This window comes from Lepisma saccharinum, chromosome 6 (genome assembly GCF_977018435.1).
Source record: "Lepisma saccharinum chromosome 6, izLepSacc3.1, whole genome shotgun sequence".
Classification (NCBI taxonomy): domain Eukaryota; kingdom Metazoa; phylum Arthropoda; class Insecta; order Zygentoma; family Lepismatidae; genus Lepisma; species Lepisma saccharinum.
This window is the reverse complement of record NC_139234.1, coordinates 64989428-65009684: the sequence shown is the minus strand read 5'-3', so window position 1 is coordinate 65009684 and position 20257 is coordinate 64989428. Positions and strand designations below refer to the sequence as shown.

Genomic DNA, 20257 nt, shown 5'->3' with positions numbered 1-20257 from the left:
CAGTGTTACCACATGAAGGGAAATTTCCCTTTTGCAGGGAAATTCGGACGAAATTTTAGCCAAAAGGGAAAAAGGGAATTTCGATGAAAAATTCCACAATTTGAGGGAAATGTTAAGACATCTGCCTACGTTATTACAGTATATGTTAAGTTCCAGTTTCATATTCACATTTTCATTTTTTCTGTTCTTTTTTCTGCTCCCTTGAATATAGCCTGTATCTATTTATATTTCTGTTAAGTATCGCTTTTCTTCACCTTCGGATAATAGTAACGATGAGAATTATCGATTAAATGGATTCTTTGCCAGGATCCAAACCTTGGACATCTGGCCAGGAAGCGATGAAAGTGACTTGTATGTGAAAAATTTAACATTTTTTATTCACACAGACATAAACCAACTGAAATACTACTACTACTGCTTCCACCACCACCACCACTAATAATAATAATAATAATAATAATAATTACAGCTACTGCTACTACCACTACTAATACTTATGTATGATTTGCTTAGGCGAAGGGAAAAATTGGTCCAAAAGGGAAATTTTCCCCCTTGGAAAGGGAAATTGTGCTGTCATATTGTGGCAACACTGCCAGCATTAGAGAATTGGGATGCATCCTTAGTCGGTACTGCGAACCCGTTGCTTTATATGGCCTAAATATCACCAAAAACATACAAAATGAAAATGCACTTATGACCTAAAATTTCCAAAAATATGTCCTAAAAATATGCCCTAACAGCAAAATAAATTTCTAATTAATAAACTTCATTTTATGGCGTGAAATAAGATTTGTTAAAAATCAGGCAGGAAATAAACTTTATTTTAATGCACTTTGTGAACTCTGGGTCGTACTGCCAAAGTACACACTGTCCCGAGTATCTCTGGAGCGAGCGAAAGAAAACAAGTCCTCGGCGTAAATAGTGACTCGACCAATGAAGGCGTTAGAGGGAAAGGTGGAGCATGCAGAGGGCAACGCGATTGCAGATACTACCAGCCGTTTGCAGATAGCAGCGCGCACAACTTTGCTTCGTCCACTCGCTTTCTCCCCTTCTCTACAGTTATGCGAAGCTTTTCTCGACAGATTCCCGAGACAGAGACAAGAGAATTACATCTGATTTACTTCTGATATAGTCGAGTGGCAAATATCTTGAAAAAGCTAAAACATGCCGAATATGACCGCAAAATGGTTAAACTATGCTCCTCACGAGCCGCGACAATGAAGTAGTTGGGAAACGGCATCCAACTTCCGGTGGCGGTGGTAGTAAGGAAACTCGCCAAAAGAGTCGCGTCTCAGTGTGCAAAGTAGCGAGTTTTCTTGCTTTACCCAATGGAGGATTCTATCTAGTTTTTATTTGATTGGCCCGTTGGTACTCGAATGTAAACTGTTATGTACTTTTACGTAAATTATTTTACATTTCAATATCAATCTGAACCCTCACTATAATAATGAACATTCTACAACAGTTATACATTTCAAATTAAATGTCCTCGTGTACGGTATTTGTAATTTACAAGTTGGGTTCACTCTTTTTCAGTTTCTCGTTAGTTCGCAGACTAGCGAGGCTCTGGCGTCTGGGCTCACGGGCAGTATAATCCTCCGTGGGGCTCGTGTTGTGCCGTCTATACATGTTTGTGATTGTTCTTTCCTCCATTTCGTCTTATCACCATTTATCTTCATCTTCGCGATTAACCAAAGTGGCAGAAAAGCTAAGTAAAATCAATGGTAAATGTCTGTTATATCGGAGACACATTAAAATCGGATATTTTGTGTTTCGGATGGTTCGTACTTACCAATTGTGTATTGCGGAACATAGTTGAAGGTGCCATTATGCTTTTTACACGAAAATAACTTCGATTTTTCACATTACGAGCAATTCTTTTGGTTCCTTTCTTCCGTTGCGGAACATACAATATGGTGCGCACAGCTGTGGATCATCGCGCGTCGTGCTTGTGTTTTGTCGAATTGGAGTGGGTATGCAGTGTTTCCAACTTTCTTACCGAAAAATACCTACTTTCGTGTTCATTATGTCTACACAAACCATTGACGGATAGCCCCACAAACCATTGACGGATAGCCTCCAAAACCATTCACGATAGCCCCCAAAACCATTCTCGATAGCCCCACGAAGCATTGACAAATAGCAACAAAAACCATTCACGATAGCCCCACGGACCATTTCCGGCAAGGTTAGGTTAGGTTGGGTTAGGTTAGGTAAGCATAGTTAAAAACATCGTGAAAAAAAGGCATGTTTGGAAACACTGGCGAAACCGCATGCTTTCGACGCTCACGCCATCTGCAGGTACATAATGGAAACAACGGCATAATGTTGTCGCTTTGCACAAAATGCAGGTTTATTATATCAAAAGTGCTTATTTCTTGTTGTGCAGCATTCTACGGTGAGAAAATACCTCCACAAACTTTCAAAATGCTACAGAAACTCATTTCCGTAAGTAGTTTCTTCCGCAAAAATGAAGAAATGTGTCTCCGATATAACAGACATTTACCAAATCAATCAGTGATTCAATCTTATTTACGGTGAAAATACTTTAGAATGAACTTAGGGTGAACCATCAGTAAAGTTTACGGTGTCGGAACTGTAAAATTACGGAAATATTTTTTCAGTGTACTTCCTAAAGTACACTAAGGTTGGTTCCTGCCACGGCGTTGATTATAAGCTCGTTCGCCCTGCTTCTGACGGAGTTTCCTCCTGTGGGTGCCTCCGCGGAGAGAAGTGGACCAAACGAGAAGCCAAATGCAAATGAGCCCATCGCCCTAAATGAGGCCACCGCGGTTATCGTGTCTTGTATGGAAGTCAGATTTGGCGCCCCGAGTCACGAAAACTCCCCAAGAATAAGGAAGTGGTGTGCGCACAAATAGGTCAAGATATCTGTGAAGTTCTCCATATCACGAGACGACGGAAAACTTTGAAAGAAATGGACGATAATTCAATACCTGGCAAGGGAGTTACACCGAGTGTCCTAGAGCAGTGTTTATCAACAGCCGGGCACTGGCGTCAATTATACCGGTGATCGAAGGGTTCTCCTGAAGTTAGCGACTTGCAGCCCGAGCTGGCAACCATTTGGAAAGATGGCCTTTCCCTCGAGTTTCCACTGCGATAACAGGAAATTCCTTCCCGCCAATGATACTGAGATGTCAATGGAACATGCTAATAAAAATCAAACTAAAATATTCCATTAGATTCACTAGTTGTCAACTAATTTAATCCAAATTTTATGTCTAACAAGCCTTAACATAATCGAACTAATACTTTCTCTGATTATGCCATAATTTATTTATTAATATTAAATTTTAAGGTCTACATATTAATTAACGCATAATGTTAAAAAAATAGAAATATATGTATACGAGTAATATTGTTGGAATCGGGGCATCGACTATTAAAAAATGAATTTACTCGGTCGCGGGTTCACGAAGGTTGAGAACCACTCCATATAGAGTAAAAAAGAAGTAAAGGCGAAGCTATCCCACACTGCAACATATCGCGAAGGTATATTTAATACCATTTGTGAACGTGAAGTGATCAGTAACACGCTCCGGCCGCCTCTACCACAAGCAATTCCTCCAGGGATCGATTTTTTAAAGGTTGGAGGAACCCTAGAGCAGATCATTGCAGGGACATTGGTGGAAAAGTTCCCACCCGGGAATCGAGCACAGGTGTGTAAGTTGTCTTACCAACCCGCCCTTTTAAAATAATAAGAATAGAAACCCCCCCCCTCCTCCTGCCGCTCTCTTTCTCGTATCAACTTGATTCAATTCTCTATTTTTTCATTCAGGACAACTAACACAAACATCTATGTACTATCCAGGATTCGAACACGGGGCGTCGACAACTGTGCCACCGCGGCTTAGATATTAGTGCATTCCGAAAATTTGCCACCCCTCTTCCCAAAAGTGGAAAGTAAGGAAATAATAGGAAGCAGGGCAACATGGAAGTTCTAGACTCGATTCGCATTGCAACATGATCTCACCACGACCTATAGCGTCACTTATTTTGAAAATAGTGAACGTGTGCGTCATTGTTGGCATCCATTCCCATTGGAGGATCAGGATCGACCAAAATTTGTTGCAGGCCTCACGACTAAGCATTTTCTCAGTCAGCTGCCTGTATGCGCCCAGGGCTGCACCAGTATTTGTTCGCGTGCTATAGTTATGCAAATGAGAGTGCAGGGCGAGGAAAGATGCAGAATGGAAGAACCCCGTTTGCATTTCCTGTTGGACGAACGAATCTTTTGTGTTGCCGCAGTGAATGAAGGGGTTTTATATTCCTCTGCAATACGTGTGTTCTGGATGTCCAGGATCACAGAAGTTTCTTTTAGAATGACGTCAATAACTTTCTGCTGCAATAGCCGAAAAAAAATGATGTTTTCTTCTCTCCTTTCCATAGTTATATTTTATTCTCTTTTCCTTTTCTTATTCTCTTTATTCCTTTTTGTTTCTTTTCTCTCTTCCTCTTTTCCTTATGTATTTTCTTCCTTTCTTTCATTTATTTTCCGTTTATTCTGTTATCTTGCCTATTCTATTCAGCCTGTAAACATTTTCTTCCTTCTTTCATCCATTTTAATCTCTGTTCACTTTTTCTCTTCGTGTTTTTTTCTCTTCTCTTCTGTTGTATATCCCTTCATCTTTTCTTCCTTTTCTGCTCTTCTTTTCACACTCTTGATGGTTATTTTCCTCGTCGTTTTTCTTACTCATATTTTTTGCCATTCCCTTCATTTTATATTTGCCTCTTGTCAATCTTACCTTCTTTTTTCCTTACCGTTCTCTTGGTTTACTCTCTTCTTCCCTTATCCTTCTCGCTTTTTACTCTCTCCTCTTGCCATCATCCCTACTCTTGACTATCTTCCTTGCTTAGTTTATTTTCTCATTTTCTCTCTTCTTCTGTTTTTATTTTCCATTCTCCTTTCTCTTTCTGTTCTTAACGGATTATTCTAAGGCCTGATGAATAGATTCTCTCGGTCTATCGACCAGGTGAGATGTGTAAAATATTCCAAGCTTTCAAGAGCTAACGTCACTCTCATCTTCAGGGTAGAAGTGACGTTACCTGAAGGTGAGAGTGGCGTTAGCACTCGAAAGCTTGGAATATTTTACACATCTCACCTGGTCGATAGACCGAGAGAATCTATTCATCATTCGTCGCCAGGAAAGCTTCAAGTATTCTAAGGCCTGCATTAGAAGAAAGCATTTTTTACCTTAGCATTTTTCTTAACATTTACGCCACGACCAAAATGGTACCGCGTAAAGTGAAAAATCTTATGTCATTTCAGATGCCATGGTATATTTCATGGCATTTCTCAAAGATAGAACCGGCTTTATTCCCGTAACATATTTCGTAGCATAACCAATCGGAAGCGACCTCTAGGTCACAAGTGCAGTTGTAATGGCGGCCGCGTGAGATGTAAACAATGTATCACTTCACATTTTTAAAACACGATAACTATTCAACCGAGAGGAATAATGTTTCCTATTAAATGGTTTTAGGTACAAATCAATGGCGTTGCTTAAATTCATGCTTTATAGCGTTTAGTGTACACGTATGGAAGAATAATTTAGTTGTTACGTACAATTGGAAACAACGTGAACTCACCATATATGGTGTAACTCGACGTGCCATTCGTGCTGTATATATTAGCAATGCATTGTAATCGCAAAAGCTTACCGAAATTTTACATGAAATGCTTCCGTGTAAAGTACTATCTGCCATAAGATTTTTGGAAGCATTTACGTATCATTTATATTAGCAAGAATGTTAAAGGGAATGCTTTCGTCTAAAGCGAGGTTAAGGCTCTGCCGTGGATTTCTTCTTAGTAAAACTTTCTTGTACTCTTCTTTCCATTGTTGCTCCGCTTCTTAGCTGCGGTTAATCTAATAGTACAAATAGGCAACGCTATTTAAATTCAACCAATCTTAACACTTCTTTCTCTTCCTTTATTGTCTTCACTCCTATCTTCCCCACTCTCCTATTTCAACATTCTTTTCTTCCTTTACCTTTCTTAGTTCTTGTGATCTCTTCTTCTCTGATTATGCTGTGTAAAAATGGCCTTAGCTATTCCTGGCATGCAGGTGACATTGAACTTTGCCGAGCTCGATGCAACGGTACATTTCGTGTTGCTGAGGTGGAGAGTCACGCGAGACGGAGGTGGAAGATGATAGTGTGCGGATGTGGTTCTTAGCAGGCAGGGAAGGGGTCGCTGAGAGAATTCGCACGCTCACTGCAACCAGACTGGCAAGATAATATCATATTCGCTGCAGTGCAGTCGGTGACCTGGGTTCGATCCCCATGGCTTTCAAAATTGCGTGCTGTCGGAAAGATATAACAATGTTAGAACCCTTCTCAATAGCGATACACTATACTGAGTAATGTTATTGATAGTTATAGTCTATACTGTGTGTACAATGTGCACGCTATTGTTTCGGATATATTGGATCTTCAGAAAAACACGATTCGGATAAAAGAGTGCCTGTCATGCCGCTACGGTGTGAAATGTTGCCGTTAATTGGTTCGTTTCCAAACGACACGTGACACTTCGGTCTGAAATCTCCCTTAATGTATATGATTCAAATATACATATGATCACAAGTGCAGAAGGCAATTAACTTTCTGTGGAGGTAGTTCCAGATTTTGAAGCATTGGTATAGTATTGTATAAATTATATATTGACCCTCCCTCTAAAGTGCCAATTAGCAGAAAAACAGATGAGAGAATCCCCCATATCCCTCCTTCAACTTCAAACCTGTAGGTATCAAGCGCAACATTAACAAAGGACACGATTTGCCATTTTATCAGAAAGAGACGTGGGGGGGGGGAGATACTGTCTTAATAGTTTTTTTTGGATGTTGCAAAAAGCTTTATAATTGGACTTCAATTGCTTAAAATCTAATTTTGATATCAAATCGAGAACAAGCCAATCTAAGTTAAATTCGAAATCAAACTATAAGAAAATTAAGATTTTGACTTACATAAAGATCGTGAAAAAGTACTAAATTTATTTTCACTACTAGTGTGAATATTATAAGAGTAATTGACACTGGTTAAGACTAATACCATGTTTAAACTTGGTTTAATTTGAGTATTGCTTATTTGAACGTTACAGAACAAACTTAAAATGTTAAACAAAAATCAAGTTTCGTTTATTCAAATTGTATTCATTTAAGTCCAATACCGCCTAGTTGCCACGTCAAGAAGAAAATAAGAATGAATAGCAATGCGTTAGTATTGCCATTGTTTAATGAGCAGCATTCGGATTAAAAGAAATAATGTGTATTTTTATATGCAAGTATGTGGCTCTACAATTAACTAAACTGAACTGGAACTCCATAATACATTAGATTATGTAGTTTACATATCCAGTGGGGGGGGGGGGGATAATTATCTCTGATTGGGACGTTTCATTTATAACCAGAGGGTGGGATGGTTCAAGGCACCCTGGCTTAATATATTTTAATAGTTCAAACCCCAGTTGTAGTTCTTCGCCTGTAAAGACGGTCCACACTTCAGAGAAAAAAGGCCGCAGAATCAAAGGAGTGGGGCGATTCCAAATAGAAATATTGCGTGTTCCTCTCAAGGCCTATAGAGAAGGAGGCGTGGTCTAATGCGCCATTTTGTGCCGAAGTTGTTGGGACCGGGGAGAGGACACCTTTTTCTTTCTTACGAGGCGATTTATTTCTTCCATTGTCCTTCGGGCACCCACATGGCGACAAATAGGCCACGACAGTCTCTATGGCACCTGTAAAGGATCCGAGGTTGACCTACAACAATGGCTTTTATGTGTCACACGAGAAGAATTGTGGGACAATCATTTTATATGAACGCCTTCCGACGAAGGGGGATTTGTAATTAGCCACTAAATTGGATTTGTTCCTTTGTCTCCTGTTCTTTAATTAATGTACGATCCTGTACGGTACAAATGCTTGGTGTCGCTCGTACATCAATGTGATGTGATCAACATCATGATCCGACTACGTTTAGGCCTATTCCAAGTTCACTGGAAGCTCTAGTAAACCTCTATAAATGTTTACGCAAGGAACACAGTTAACAAAAATTCAAGTTAATAATTCTAAAAATAATAATTAAAAAACCCACCAATAATCTGTTCTGGCAAAGAACAGATGAATTGAAAACATAGGAAATTAGGTGTTATGTTTCTTAGATCTTTTTGGCTTGTTTTACTTCTTTTTTCTGCCACTTTTGGATAATCGCAAAGTTGAGGATGAGTGATATGATGAAATTGATGAGGGAACATTTACAGAGAGCACCCATGCCCAGGCAGGGATTCGAACCCGGAAACCCTGGTGTCGTAGCTTGCTGTGCTAAACCATTCCGCCACAGAGGTCGATGTTACGTTACTTTGATAAAGGGTACGCTGAAATTAAACATTTGAAGGCCCAAGGCAAATTCTCTGTCTTACTATCCATACCTCCTACACTAAACAGTTGACTAAAGAAATTACAATTTAAGACCGTCAATTTCAGCTGCGGTCCAACTGCCGTAAAAATGATCATGACCGTTCTTAAAGTATTGAAACTACTACATAGATAACTGTAATTAATGTAATTTTAATTATTGAGTTTTCAAAATATATTTATGTTGCACTCAACTGCAATTAATCATTATCTACTTTTATGCATAGAAAAAATATTCAAATTAAAAAAAACGGGTTGCGTACCGTTTTTGTAAATCAGTTGTCAAGAATCTTGAATTCTTACGTTAGAATTTTGTAAATTTTGCGATAACTTCTAACTACATTTTTTATCGCAGTAACCACGCTACTGAATTTTGGTTATGGCCAGTCTTGTTTTCATGACAAATTGACTTTTGTTCATCTCTCCAAAATGTTGATAAACAAAAAGTGGTGTTAACTTCCATACTCCTCTATGTCGCTTTAACACCAGTGTTTTCTTTTCAGTGTATAATCACAGAATATTACATACAGAGATGAGAGTCAGAACATATTAAAAACGAAAATAACTAATACCAAAATGCACATTATTGGAAATTACGATTACACATCTATTTGCCAGGGGTCCTGCGTTCGAATCCCGGCCTGGGCATGGATGTTCTTTGCGAGTGTCTGTTCATCAATTTTATCCTATCATGGCGGCTAGCCAATACTGGAAGAGAAGCGCCGCTAAAAAACATTTTTTTTAAAGAATCTAACTCAGAGTTTTTGTTCTAAGTTTACAGAAAGGCTAATCGGGACTGAGCCTACAGTTTTTAGTGGGATCGAAACCACACGGGGTATCGAACCCGGGCCCCTTGATTACAAGGCGATGACGCTACCACTGCGCAAACGCCTATTTGCCAATGAGGAGTAATCTATGTTCATATGTTTGAGAAAACGAATGTAGTCAAAACGGGTAAATAACGTGAACGTAACATGTTTACACACTCTCTTAAAAATAACAAAAGTAAACTTATTTTCTGTTCGCTTACTTCCTTACTTGGGGGAAACGTTTGTCCAACAAAGTTCTACCGCAAACAGAGCCTTGAAATTTGTGGTAATTAGTCCTGTGTGTTGCTAAGAAGACAGGCTGTTGTTTACGTTTGCAAGGACGCTGCTTGGGAAAAGTCTGTCTCCGCAGGCTTGTAGCCGACATCAATACGAACCGTCCTTGTAACGTCTATTAGCATAACGATTTTTTCAGCTTTGGTCTTTCGGCTTGGATACGCACGAACGTACATGCGTGTCATACTGTGAAACCTTCGAAACTTAGGTTATTTTTATTTTCTTATCTATTTTTCAGCGTGGTACGACAATGTAGATATTGTTATATCAGCATAAAAATCATATATTTCAAATGCCATTCCAATACGAGACACTGTAGTTGTGATGAAGTATATTACGTGTAAAACGTAACGTATTTATTCAATTATACATATATTTACAACCAGCCTGTGTGGCGAAGTGGTTAAAAGAGAGGCTGCTAAGCCAAGGAGGTCCAAGATTTGAATCCTGGATAAAGCATGAGAACGTTACATTTATCAATTTGCCACTAATACTCATCGTCAGAATTAACTTAGATGTGTAAAAGGGACGTAAATAAATCGAAAATAGGAGAATTTTTTTTTTCAATTTCTTATCGCTGTTTTGCCTCTAGGAGAAACTTGACGTTGGGAACGAACCATTATTGGATAAGACTGATGAAGGGAAACTCTCGACACATCCCGGGACTCGAACATGGAATCCTAAGAGGAGATGAGATATTGAGATGACCAGTCAACGTACATAGCTACCGAGGCAGCGAAAAGAAAGCCAATACGTGCATATATGTATATATGAGCGAAAAATGCAGGCACGAACAGCTCGAACCCGGGTCTCTTGCAAATCGTGCTATTTCTCTACCAACATTTTAATTTCTTACAAAAATATTTAGCTTAATGTATAATACGTACACAGCGAATGAGTCTGTTTAGGTCTTTATTTATTTATTTATTTATTTATGATTGTTTTATTTGACTTCGCTTTTCTGCCACATTTAGGTAACCGCGAAGATGAGGATAAGTGATGATATGATGAAGTTGATGAAACGACACTTACAAAGAACACCCATGTCCAAGCCAGAATTCGAACCCGGTATTGCTGCACTTAATTCTTTGTTTTTGTCGTGTAGTTTGTGACATTATGTAACATATTTGTCATAAATAGGCAATTGCACACATTTAACATACACATATACCCATATGTTTCACATATCTACTGTATTTACACTTACACACTATATAAACTGAGTTATCGAGCCATCAACACGACCAATGCATTATAATACATTTCTACGTAGTATAGCTCATTGGTGTGATAAATTATAAGATAATTTACAGATACATATACCAGATCTTATGTAAAGAAGTTCAGATCTATGCAAGGTTAGCAATTCGTTATTTCAAGTAAAATTTATTTTCTCAAGTAAAGGACTGAACGATTGCGGAGTAAAATTGAAGTATTTACAAGTCAAAACTCCCCTTCCTCCATTAATATGTAGTAAGTTAGCATTTGATCTTTCGGCTTTTTACATTAATTTTCATTTTCGATTAGCCTGAGCTAAAGCACCCTATTGCATCCTTATTCTGGGCTTTAGATGATATCTACACTATAGTAATACCTCATTGACGTTTGTATAGTTAGAAGTAGTCAAAGCTGTTAAATGTTTTACCTTTCGTATCATTTTGCACTCTGATTGTTTCACAAAACCTAGTTAACGTATGCAAATTATTCCAAAGTTGCGCTCATTTCTACCAATTCATTGCGCGCAGGAACATGTTATTATTGACCAGTGACGTCACTGTTTCCCAGACAGCGCCTCTGTTGTTGGGTCAATGACTGTGCTCCCAGGGCTGCGGTTTTTAAGCCCACGTTTAAAATGCGATATTAAAACGTTCACAGTATAAAATTCTTTAAAATTAAAGTGTATTTGTTTGCGAAGTGTTCTTGCATCCATCTTAACGAATAGCATGGCTTTCTTCAGCTCTATGATGAGGGAGTTTTTTGAGGATCCTTTCTTCTGGTAAGTGATCGTCATATTTTTCGCAGCCATTACGATTGATTCGAAAAAAAAAATAGCGAAGAAAGCTTATAAACAATTGACAATCGCTTATCATAAGGTGCTGCTTTGAAGCAAGTTTTGGAAGTATTTAGTAAAGTATTCTGTTCTTAGCGGTGAGCTGTCGTATCAAAAAAGTATTGAGTGAATTGAATCGGTACACCGTGTAATCAACTGACAATCAAAAATGAAAGTAGGTTACAGCACGTCAGTTCGCACGTGCAATTTTGAATTGCAGTCTGTACATTATAGAATTCTATCCTGATTACTCTAAAACATTACGTACGTTAATTAAATATATGCGTAACTAATGTGGTGTACATTACTTTCTCAATGAAACATATAAAGACTAGCGTTCAACAGGCATGGACGTCCGAAAGGGGGATAAGGGGGCACGCCTTCCTTCCTGGAAAATGAAAGTTAACCAAAAAATATATCTTTCACACATACAATTTCATTTCAGTCACAGTAATATGCGTAAATTATTGCAAGGTTGTTGCAGGAACATGATAACTTCAAACGGAAGCAGCATTTGTTTCAGGGGACAACGCTATTATGGGTAAAATGGCCCTTCAAAAAAATCTTGCTTTCCCCTTCCGATTAAAATCCTGCGGACGTCCATGTCAACAGATGAACTGGTAAAATGTTTACTTTTTACACTTTATGTTTATGGAGATACAAATACGTATGTTGTTTGTATGAGTAAAAATGCGTCGTCAATTACTAATGCTTCATTTAGAATTTTTCAAAAATTGTTGCTACTGAACTGCAAAACCTACATTCATCTCCGATATTATCAGAACAATTAAATTAAGACCACCAGTGAGCAGGCCATGGGGGAGGATACAAAAGTTCACAGGATCCTTATTGGGAAACCTAATGGTAACAGGCTTGCAGGAAGTTGGAAAGACAATATTAAGATGGCCATGAAGGAAATTGTTAGGGATGGTCAAGAGCGGCATTAAACCTTCGGGTTTAGGAATACCAGAGAGAGTGCAATAGGAGGTATTGTTTAGGGTTTTCAACAGTAAGATTAAGTTCAAATAAATAAAACCTTTCGTGGTAGATAAAAGGTATGTTTCTTCATATATTCCTTGATTCAACGTAGTTTTAATTCACTCTTGTTGGCGTAAATTATGTCTTGAAATTCATAAACAAATCCATTAGTGGTCGACTTTTGATCTGACTACCCAAATTTCCGGGTTTGAATCTGGCCGGGGCACGAGTGTTCTATGTGAGTGTACCTTCATCATTTTTATATCACCATCACTCATGTTCATCGTCGTAATGAGACAAAAAGTGGCGGAAAGGCGAGGTAAGATAACAAAAATACCAAAACAAATCCAATAGGTATGGCATTCTTCCATAAATGGGTACAAGTCTTGCACTAATGATGAAGTCAATATTTTTATTTTTCGTGACACACATATATTACAATTATGCTGTCCATTGACATGGTCTGTGGAGAAAATATATGTTCCATGTTACTTTCCAACTGCATATAATAGCTTATTTTATTCTAGTGGGGAAAGTTACGGATGAGTATGTGACAACGAATCACCTCTTGTGCAACGTCATAGTTTTGTAGTAATACGTCTGTTGCTGTAGTATACGTCCTTGAGCAATCTTGGATTTGTCACAATCTTACACACACAAATTTTACTCACGTTATTCTGAATCAGTTTATATACAAGCACAGTAATTGCTGCGTAAGTATTACGACAGTAACAATGACCGACGATAATTCATGTTTTGCGTGCATTAGAACTTGAATGACTTCTTACTATATAAAGATTTCATGTTTTCTGTAACGATATGTGACGATATACATCGACTATAAATGCCAAAAAAAACAACACTCGCACTATCATTGACTTTTCGATTTGGCTTCTAAGTTACAGAAGATAGTGTTACTACCATGCGACATTTTAACGTATTCATCACTGTATACATATTCTTACAAGTTTCACATGACATTTTACTTCTGTTAAGACTGTTATATATTAAAAAAAAATCACCGTTCATAAACGTTTCTTTCAGCATCTCTGCGTAAGAACGAATACATCCAGGATTGGATGTCCAAGAACGTGTATACATATTCGATTCACATCAATTCTTTGTAACGTCACTGGAGAGAAAACGTGAGACAGAGTGATAGTGTAAGCCTAATCGTCACCAAACTCTAACAGTATTTATTTACACGATGTCATCCCTAGCATAATAGTGCTAGGATTAGATTAATTTGAATCTTGTTAAATCCAGTAACCTGTTGGGTATAACAGCAGGATTTTAAATTACTATTCGTAATCCTCATGTATTCTCAGGAACTACCATTAGCTCTGCATCTAAACAAGCTGCCTCTTCCGTATTTTCATTTTACGTCGCTTTTCTGCCACGTTTGACTAATCGCGACAATGATGATGATTATATGAAACTGATGAAGGGACACTCATCAAGAATACTCACGTCCAGGCCGTGACTCGACCCAGGAAATTTCGATAGCGAGATGACCACTTAGCTGGTGAAGTGTTCCCATTCCATCTCTACGATTATAAGTTGTTGATTGGTCTGTTTGACTTGAAAACTGAAGCTAAAAAAGCAGCACTGCTAGAAGATCGAACAACACGCGTTCCTCAGCAGCCAGACCTCTTGACTCGAGATTTAAGTCGAATATAACCTTCGATTGATGAAAATTTGTGGTCGAATGTCGCAAAGGATCGATAGTGCAGATGACGCTGAAGCAAGTAGGCTATTGATTTCTATTTCCTTCAAGTTAAAAGGAATAAGCGATTGCATTCAGAGTCGTCTGCGAGTTAATGGGTGTTTCACTGTTTTTCTTCCTTCCTGTCCCACCATGTTGTTATTTAGCGGGAGAGGTTCAGGCATAGCTTGTCCTACTACTTGCCATGTCATTAAATATCAAAACCATAAAATAAGTTTGTTCTGCTGCACACTCTTACATAATTTTTAATTTTAGAAAAGGATGCAGAAGAAGTTCTTTCTTTTCCGTAGATGAACTAGCTTCCTTCAAATTTGTAATTTTTCTGAAGTTCTTGGCACAAGTTCTGTGTTCCTGAATAGGCGGCGGCGGCGGCGGCGGTAGACAAAGATTGCCGGTGCATTGCAAACAAAGAATGGTAGTTGGGAATTTTGTAAACACTTTTCCCATCAACGATTAAATCATTTGCTCTACGTTTTATTGTTTTCGATACGTATCATGTAACTTAATGTAACACATGCACTGTAAACATTGTTTTAAGACTGGATAGAGAAAAATGTCAAAATAGGTGCAAAATAGTGGGAGAAGGTGCCTCTATTAGGGTCTGGGTTGTGAGATACTACACAAGTAATTCCCAATCTTTACTAGAGCGCGGCCCGCTAAATATTTTTCGAAAAGTCGATGCTCCGATCCAAACAACTTTACTGGTAAATGCCTTTCTATTTTTTAAAAAAGTTATACATTAATATGTACACTGAAATTCAATATTAATGAATAAATTATGACATAAGCGTGAAGTGTAAAGTTTGATTATGTGTAGGCTTGATGAAGAATATAAAATTTGGGTTAAATTAGTTGTCAACCACTGGATGTAATGAACTTCTTGCTGCCCGGGCTAATTGATGCCAGGGCCCGGTTTCAGGCTGCGGCCCGGCAGTTGATAAACATTGTGCTAGACGGCAGATATGAAAGCTCCGGATATTATTTTCATGCAGGGGCAACACCTACAGTTCCGGGTTGGCCGATAACCAATTCGTACACAGAAACCATTACATTCTCCTCGATCAACCTTAACGCTTAATGGCCCAACTTTATATATATCCTTTCCAACGCCAACAATGGTAAAAAGCAAGACGCCTCATTGGCGACCGACAAGAACGAATGAAGATTTATGACAAGACATTGTTGTTTCCTTCCTTTTCCTGTCTGGCTCATCCATTGTTAAATCTTCGATCGCCATTGTCCTTTGAGGAAGAACATCTGTGGCGCTGTGGACTTTTCCCTTTACCTTTACCGAGAAGGGGTCAACGACCCCAGCTGCCATCTTCCTGAATTGTAAACAAAGGTTGTCGCCAAACAGAAAAGACCTCCTGGATTTCGTAATTGATCCGGAATATCCCGGAAGTGTCGCAGGTGGCCTGTTGATCGAGTGAGGGCTTTTATCATTCAATATCGTTGTGAATGATGGAAGCGACTCGTTTGCACGCTAGGAAGTTTAAGTTGAGAAGTGCGCTCGGGTGGTAAACAGTCATTTTACCTGTCATTCCAACGTTCAGTAGTGGTAGGGCATACAATATCATCCACGCTATCGGATCGTCCTCCCTTCGAGTCCAGTTGCAGCGGTGGCAGGTCGGTTTGTCGTCAGTGGGTGGAACGCGTAAACAATGTTTATTTCCTAGTGGCTGGCAACAGTGTTACAAAATGCCTTCTGCCTACAGGTAAGCACTGAATTAGGTGTGATGAGATTGTGTGGTGAATAGCAACGTAGTGCCCACAACAATCAATTGTGTTTTAAATACAAATTCTAGCATAATATATTTAAAAGTACACCTTCGGAGAAGCATTTTATTTAATCTTTCCTTTCTATTTCTGTTCTGATAGGCATTCCTACACACATATACATACTATATATATATATATATATATATATATATATATATATATATATATATATATATATATAGTGCTTTTTTCTGGGAGAAATAGTTCGGGTATTCTTCAAGTTGGTTTGTTGATATGCTCATCCTAAGAACTATTTAAAATACTATTGTTTATATATATATATATATATATATATATATATATATATATATACGGTTCTTTTTTCTGGCGGTACGCCGTATCGGCACCTTTCTATAGATGATCCTTAATTTTAATAGTTCTTACGATTAAATATTAATAAACCATATATATATTAGCAAAGATTAAAACACATAATAACGAACAAGGGATAATATAAATTTCGAGTACATGCAAGTGTAATGTTCTCTAACAGAGTTCAATGATTCGGATTATATCTTATTTATTTAACATTGCTCTTTCAATTTTTCTAGTTTAATCGCGACTCTAAGGATGAATGCTGAATATATGTAATAAAGGAAAAATCAAACACAATGGAGTTTTAATATTATGAGCACGATTCGAACCCACAGTACCTTCGGAAGCAAGATTATGAGTCGAGAACTCCACGTATTCGATAACCGAGGTGGCTACAATTCGCCTTTACATTTAAATTTATTATACACAAATATTACATTAGTCTTCCATCGGAATAGTTTAGTTTACAAATACTTATCACATAGTATTGCCAAGTTTATGAAGAGTGGTTATTACGCTATCAACTCTGCAGTAAAGATCAGAATGCTACAGTTCACGTTCCGGGTGAAGTCGATACGTAAGGGAGGGTTGGATGGAGGGGGAGAAACACGCAAGTTATTTGTGAGAACGGGATCTGTACACGCACGAAAATCTCTCAAAGCAACTTTCCTTACACGCATACGTCTTTCACTCACATCATCTTTACCTCGTTTTCTTTTATCTGATTGCTTCTAACCTTCTGCAAGAATAAATAGAACTAAGTTTAAGAAATGTTCAAAATATCATGTTATTCCAATTTGAGATAAGTTGTAAGAAATTCATCAGTCTCCCGGGATCATTTGTAAACCCAATTCAACGCTCAAGAGAGAACTTTAAGTTTATTTTTCTTACCTTTTACTACGAGAGGTGATAATGTTCAATGCGTGAAATTATACAGCTTCTCCGATTTGACTTTAGAGCAGTTCATCCTTGATCTCATGCAACCCTTCCATCAGCTTACTTCTCCTGGTTGCATACACGCCAGGCAGTTAAGATATTCACATGCAGTCAAATGTTCCCTCAAAGAGAATTCCTAGACGTATTTCTTGAACAAGTGCAATAATATAGTTAAAAAAAGCACGCAAATCTAGAAAACTTAAATATGAAGGAATTATTGCATGAAATGGCTTTCTAAACACCCATTTCTCTTATCAAACGTTATAGAAGAGAGTAGAAAATAATGTAATCAGCCTTAGACTGCTTTCTGAGCCTACATAGAAATACGTAGATAGTTTATACCTGTCTCAAAATGAACTTGAAGATTTATTTACTTAGTGTTCACTGTAGATCGAAAATCATCTAATATCCCTAAACAACATATTTAATAATATTAATTCATGCTATATTAATAATTAATTTTACTCGCTTTTTTGTGTTCGCTTACCTCGCGTTACTAGATCTGGCTATTGAGACGGTTCATTCTTTTATGACACTGAACAAATGTTCTATTGCTGATTCAATTCAATCATGTTTCAGCAATGGAACTTTTATTGCGTGAAAAGGAAATGGATTTCCACATTCCAAGAGAGAGAAGCAGCTAAATAGGTTTCCATGGTAACGAGTTGCGCAGAAAGCAACAATGGAGCATTGTTGTCCATCAGGAATTTAGGTCAAAAACGCGTGACGAAGTGGTAAATCCTGATGCAGGCATTGAAAAACAGAAATTTGCCATACGTTGCGGGCTGTGGTTGAAGAGAGAAGTTAATGAGCAATTATTCTATCCATTTTTAGTATCGGAACCTTAGCTCAGTTAATGATTATTTAGACATTATTAGCGCACACTTCCTATAATTTCAGTGTAAAATTTAAGCGTCCTTCATTGTATACTTCTCACCTTCAGTTTCTATTTCAACCCATTTTCTCGTTCCAAAAGTACTTTTACCATTCCTATAGTTCGTGACTTTTACCACGTCTCTCTCAGGATATTCTTTGTAAAGTTTCTATTGGCTATATTTGTGATAGAACTGTATGAGAATAGCTGGAAAAGTAATCAAGGAACACATTTGTAAACAGAAAAAACCTAAGAGACGTTCTACGATCTCAACCAGTACACGGCAAATATAATTGATTGATTGAGTTGGTGTTTTAAGTCCACTTTATGCACACTAAGGGTAATCGGGACTGGACCTACAGTTTAAAGTTGGATCTGAACCACTATGTGCCTCCATCGGGTATCGAACCCACTACGCCATCGAGGAGGCATCACAGCAAATATAAGACCTAAACACAGTGAAAATATATATTTAGATGTGTTTCCATGTGATCTTATGTGTAATTGGTTTCTCTTATTCTGTGCTGCTATTCTGTCACTTTCCGTTAATCATGACCATGAGCTAGATGACAGAACACTCACAAAGAATTACTTACGTCCAGACCGAGACTCGAACCAGCAAATTTCGCTGGCGAGATCGTGAGTCAAACGCTCAATGCACTTGCCTTTGTGCTAATTTTGAATGTAAAGAGAAGAGAAGGTGGTGTCTGGAGAATAAGATACGGTATGGTGCAACGTTCTCCACTTGAATGGCTAACTGGACACTAGTCATCACAAAATTAGTCTGCTACTCAAGGCTTGCTGGGTGATAACACAACATGAATTTGAAAGATTAAGCAATGTTGTTTGAACCATACATGTATATCAATCTTCAATACATATATTTTTTTTAAAAAAACATACATATTTATATCCGTTGCTTTAGGTTAGTCACGTTCTGCCAGAAAGGATGAAAACATCAATTCTTCAATCACCACCAACTAAAACACAAGAATATTGAAAATTAACGTTGTGCAATTAGCACGGAAAACATGAAAGTTTCTGTGCGTAATTACTCCTGTACTTTTGCGTATCGCCAAAATGTTAAAACGCAAACAAAAACTATTCTTGGCCTCCGATTTTAGTTACCATGCTCTATCTTTGTTTCCGATCCAGTCCGTCCTAAGGTGTTAATATACAGGTGGGGCCATTTCACTCGGTCTGGCGAGTTAGAAGTGTGACGTCATCGGTGGTAAGTTATGACGTATTTTAGAATACCAATGTTCACCAAGTTCAATTAACGGCTTTACTTCTAGTTAAAGTTATTTGTGATGTAATCAATATTATTAGATTATTAGAAGTAACAAATGTTTAAATAACTCAACAATTAAAGAAGCAGGTTTGTTACAATGGTTTTTAGAGATAATTATTAACGAGGGAAGACACCAGCATCATTACGATGACCATGACATGTAGAAGGGATGAAAGAGGTCTGGAAGAAATGTATATCTAAGATGAAAGAGAAGAACAAAAGGATTGAGATAGATAGATGATGACGTTTCGTGCTTGAGGACAATTTAGATTAGAGGCTGATGAAGGAGAGTTAAGAAGTAAGGAGAAGTAGGTAGAGAGAGAGAGAGAGAGATGAAGAAGGAGAGGCTGATGAAGGAGAGTGAAGAAGTACGGAGAAGTAGGTAGAGAGAGAGAGAGAGAGAGAGAGAGAGAGAGAGAGAGAGAGAGAGGGAGAGGGAGGAAGAGAGTAAGTAAGAAAGAAGGGGGTCAGTATTTATGTATTAACCTCATTTATTCATGCTAGATCATGACTCAGTTAAGCAATCGTTACGAGTAGAATAAAACCCGACGGTAAGGATCATATTTGCCTTTAGAGCTGATTTATAGTTGTCGTAATACATTTTAAAGGGAACAAAGAAGGAGGGTATCTTATTAAACATCCAGTGAATCTAAATCGCTGAATTCTTGCTAATCAGGCAACACCAAGATAGTAATTCTGAATCAGTCACAAAAGCGATTCTCATGCATCGTGTTATTCCTGGCGTATGCAAGCGAGATTAGTGTAAATGTATTCTACTGACG

At 38.0% G+C, this 20257-nt stretch overlaps 1 protein-coding gene across 3 annotated transcripts in view; it reads left to right on the top strand.

The window, feature by feature from the left end:
• Nucleotides 1–20257, top strand: part of LOC145989438 (katanin p60 ATPase-containing subunit A-like 1) — a 96562-nt gene that overhangs the window by 48277 nt on the left and 28028 nt on the right. The window contains exon 1 of one of the 3 annotated variants that reach the window (XM_083124784.1): nt 11350–11522. The exons of the other annotated variants lie outside the window; for them this stretch is intronic. Coding sequence (XP_082980910.1) covers nt 11470–11522 — 53 coding nt within the window. The 5' untranslated portion in view covers nt 11350–11469. Of the gene's footprint in view, nt 1–11349; nt 11523–20257 lie in introns of those variants that run through there. 3 annotated transcript variants of the gene reach the window in all.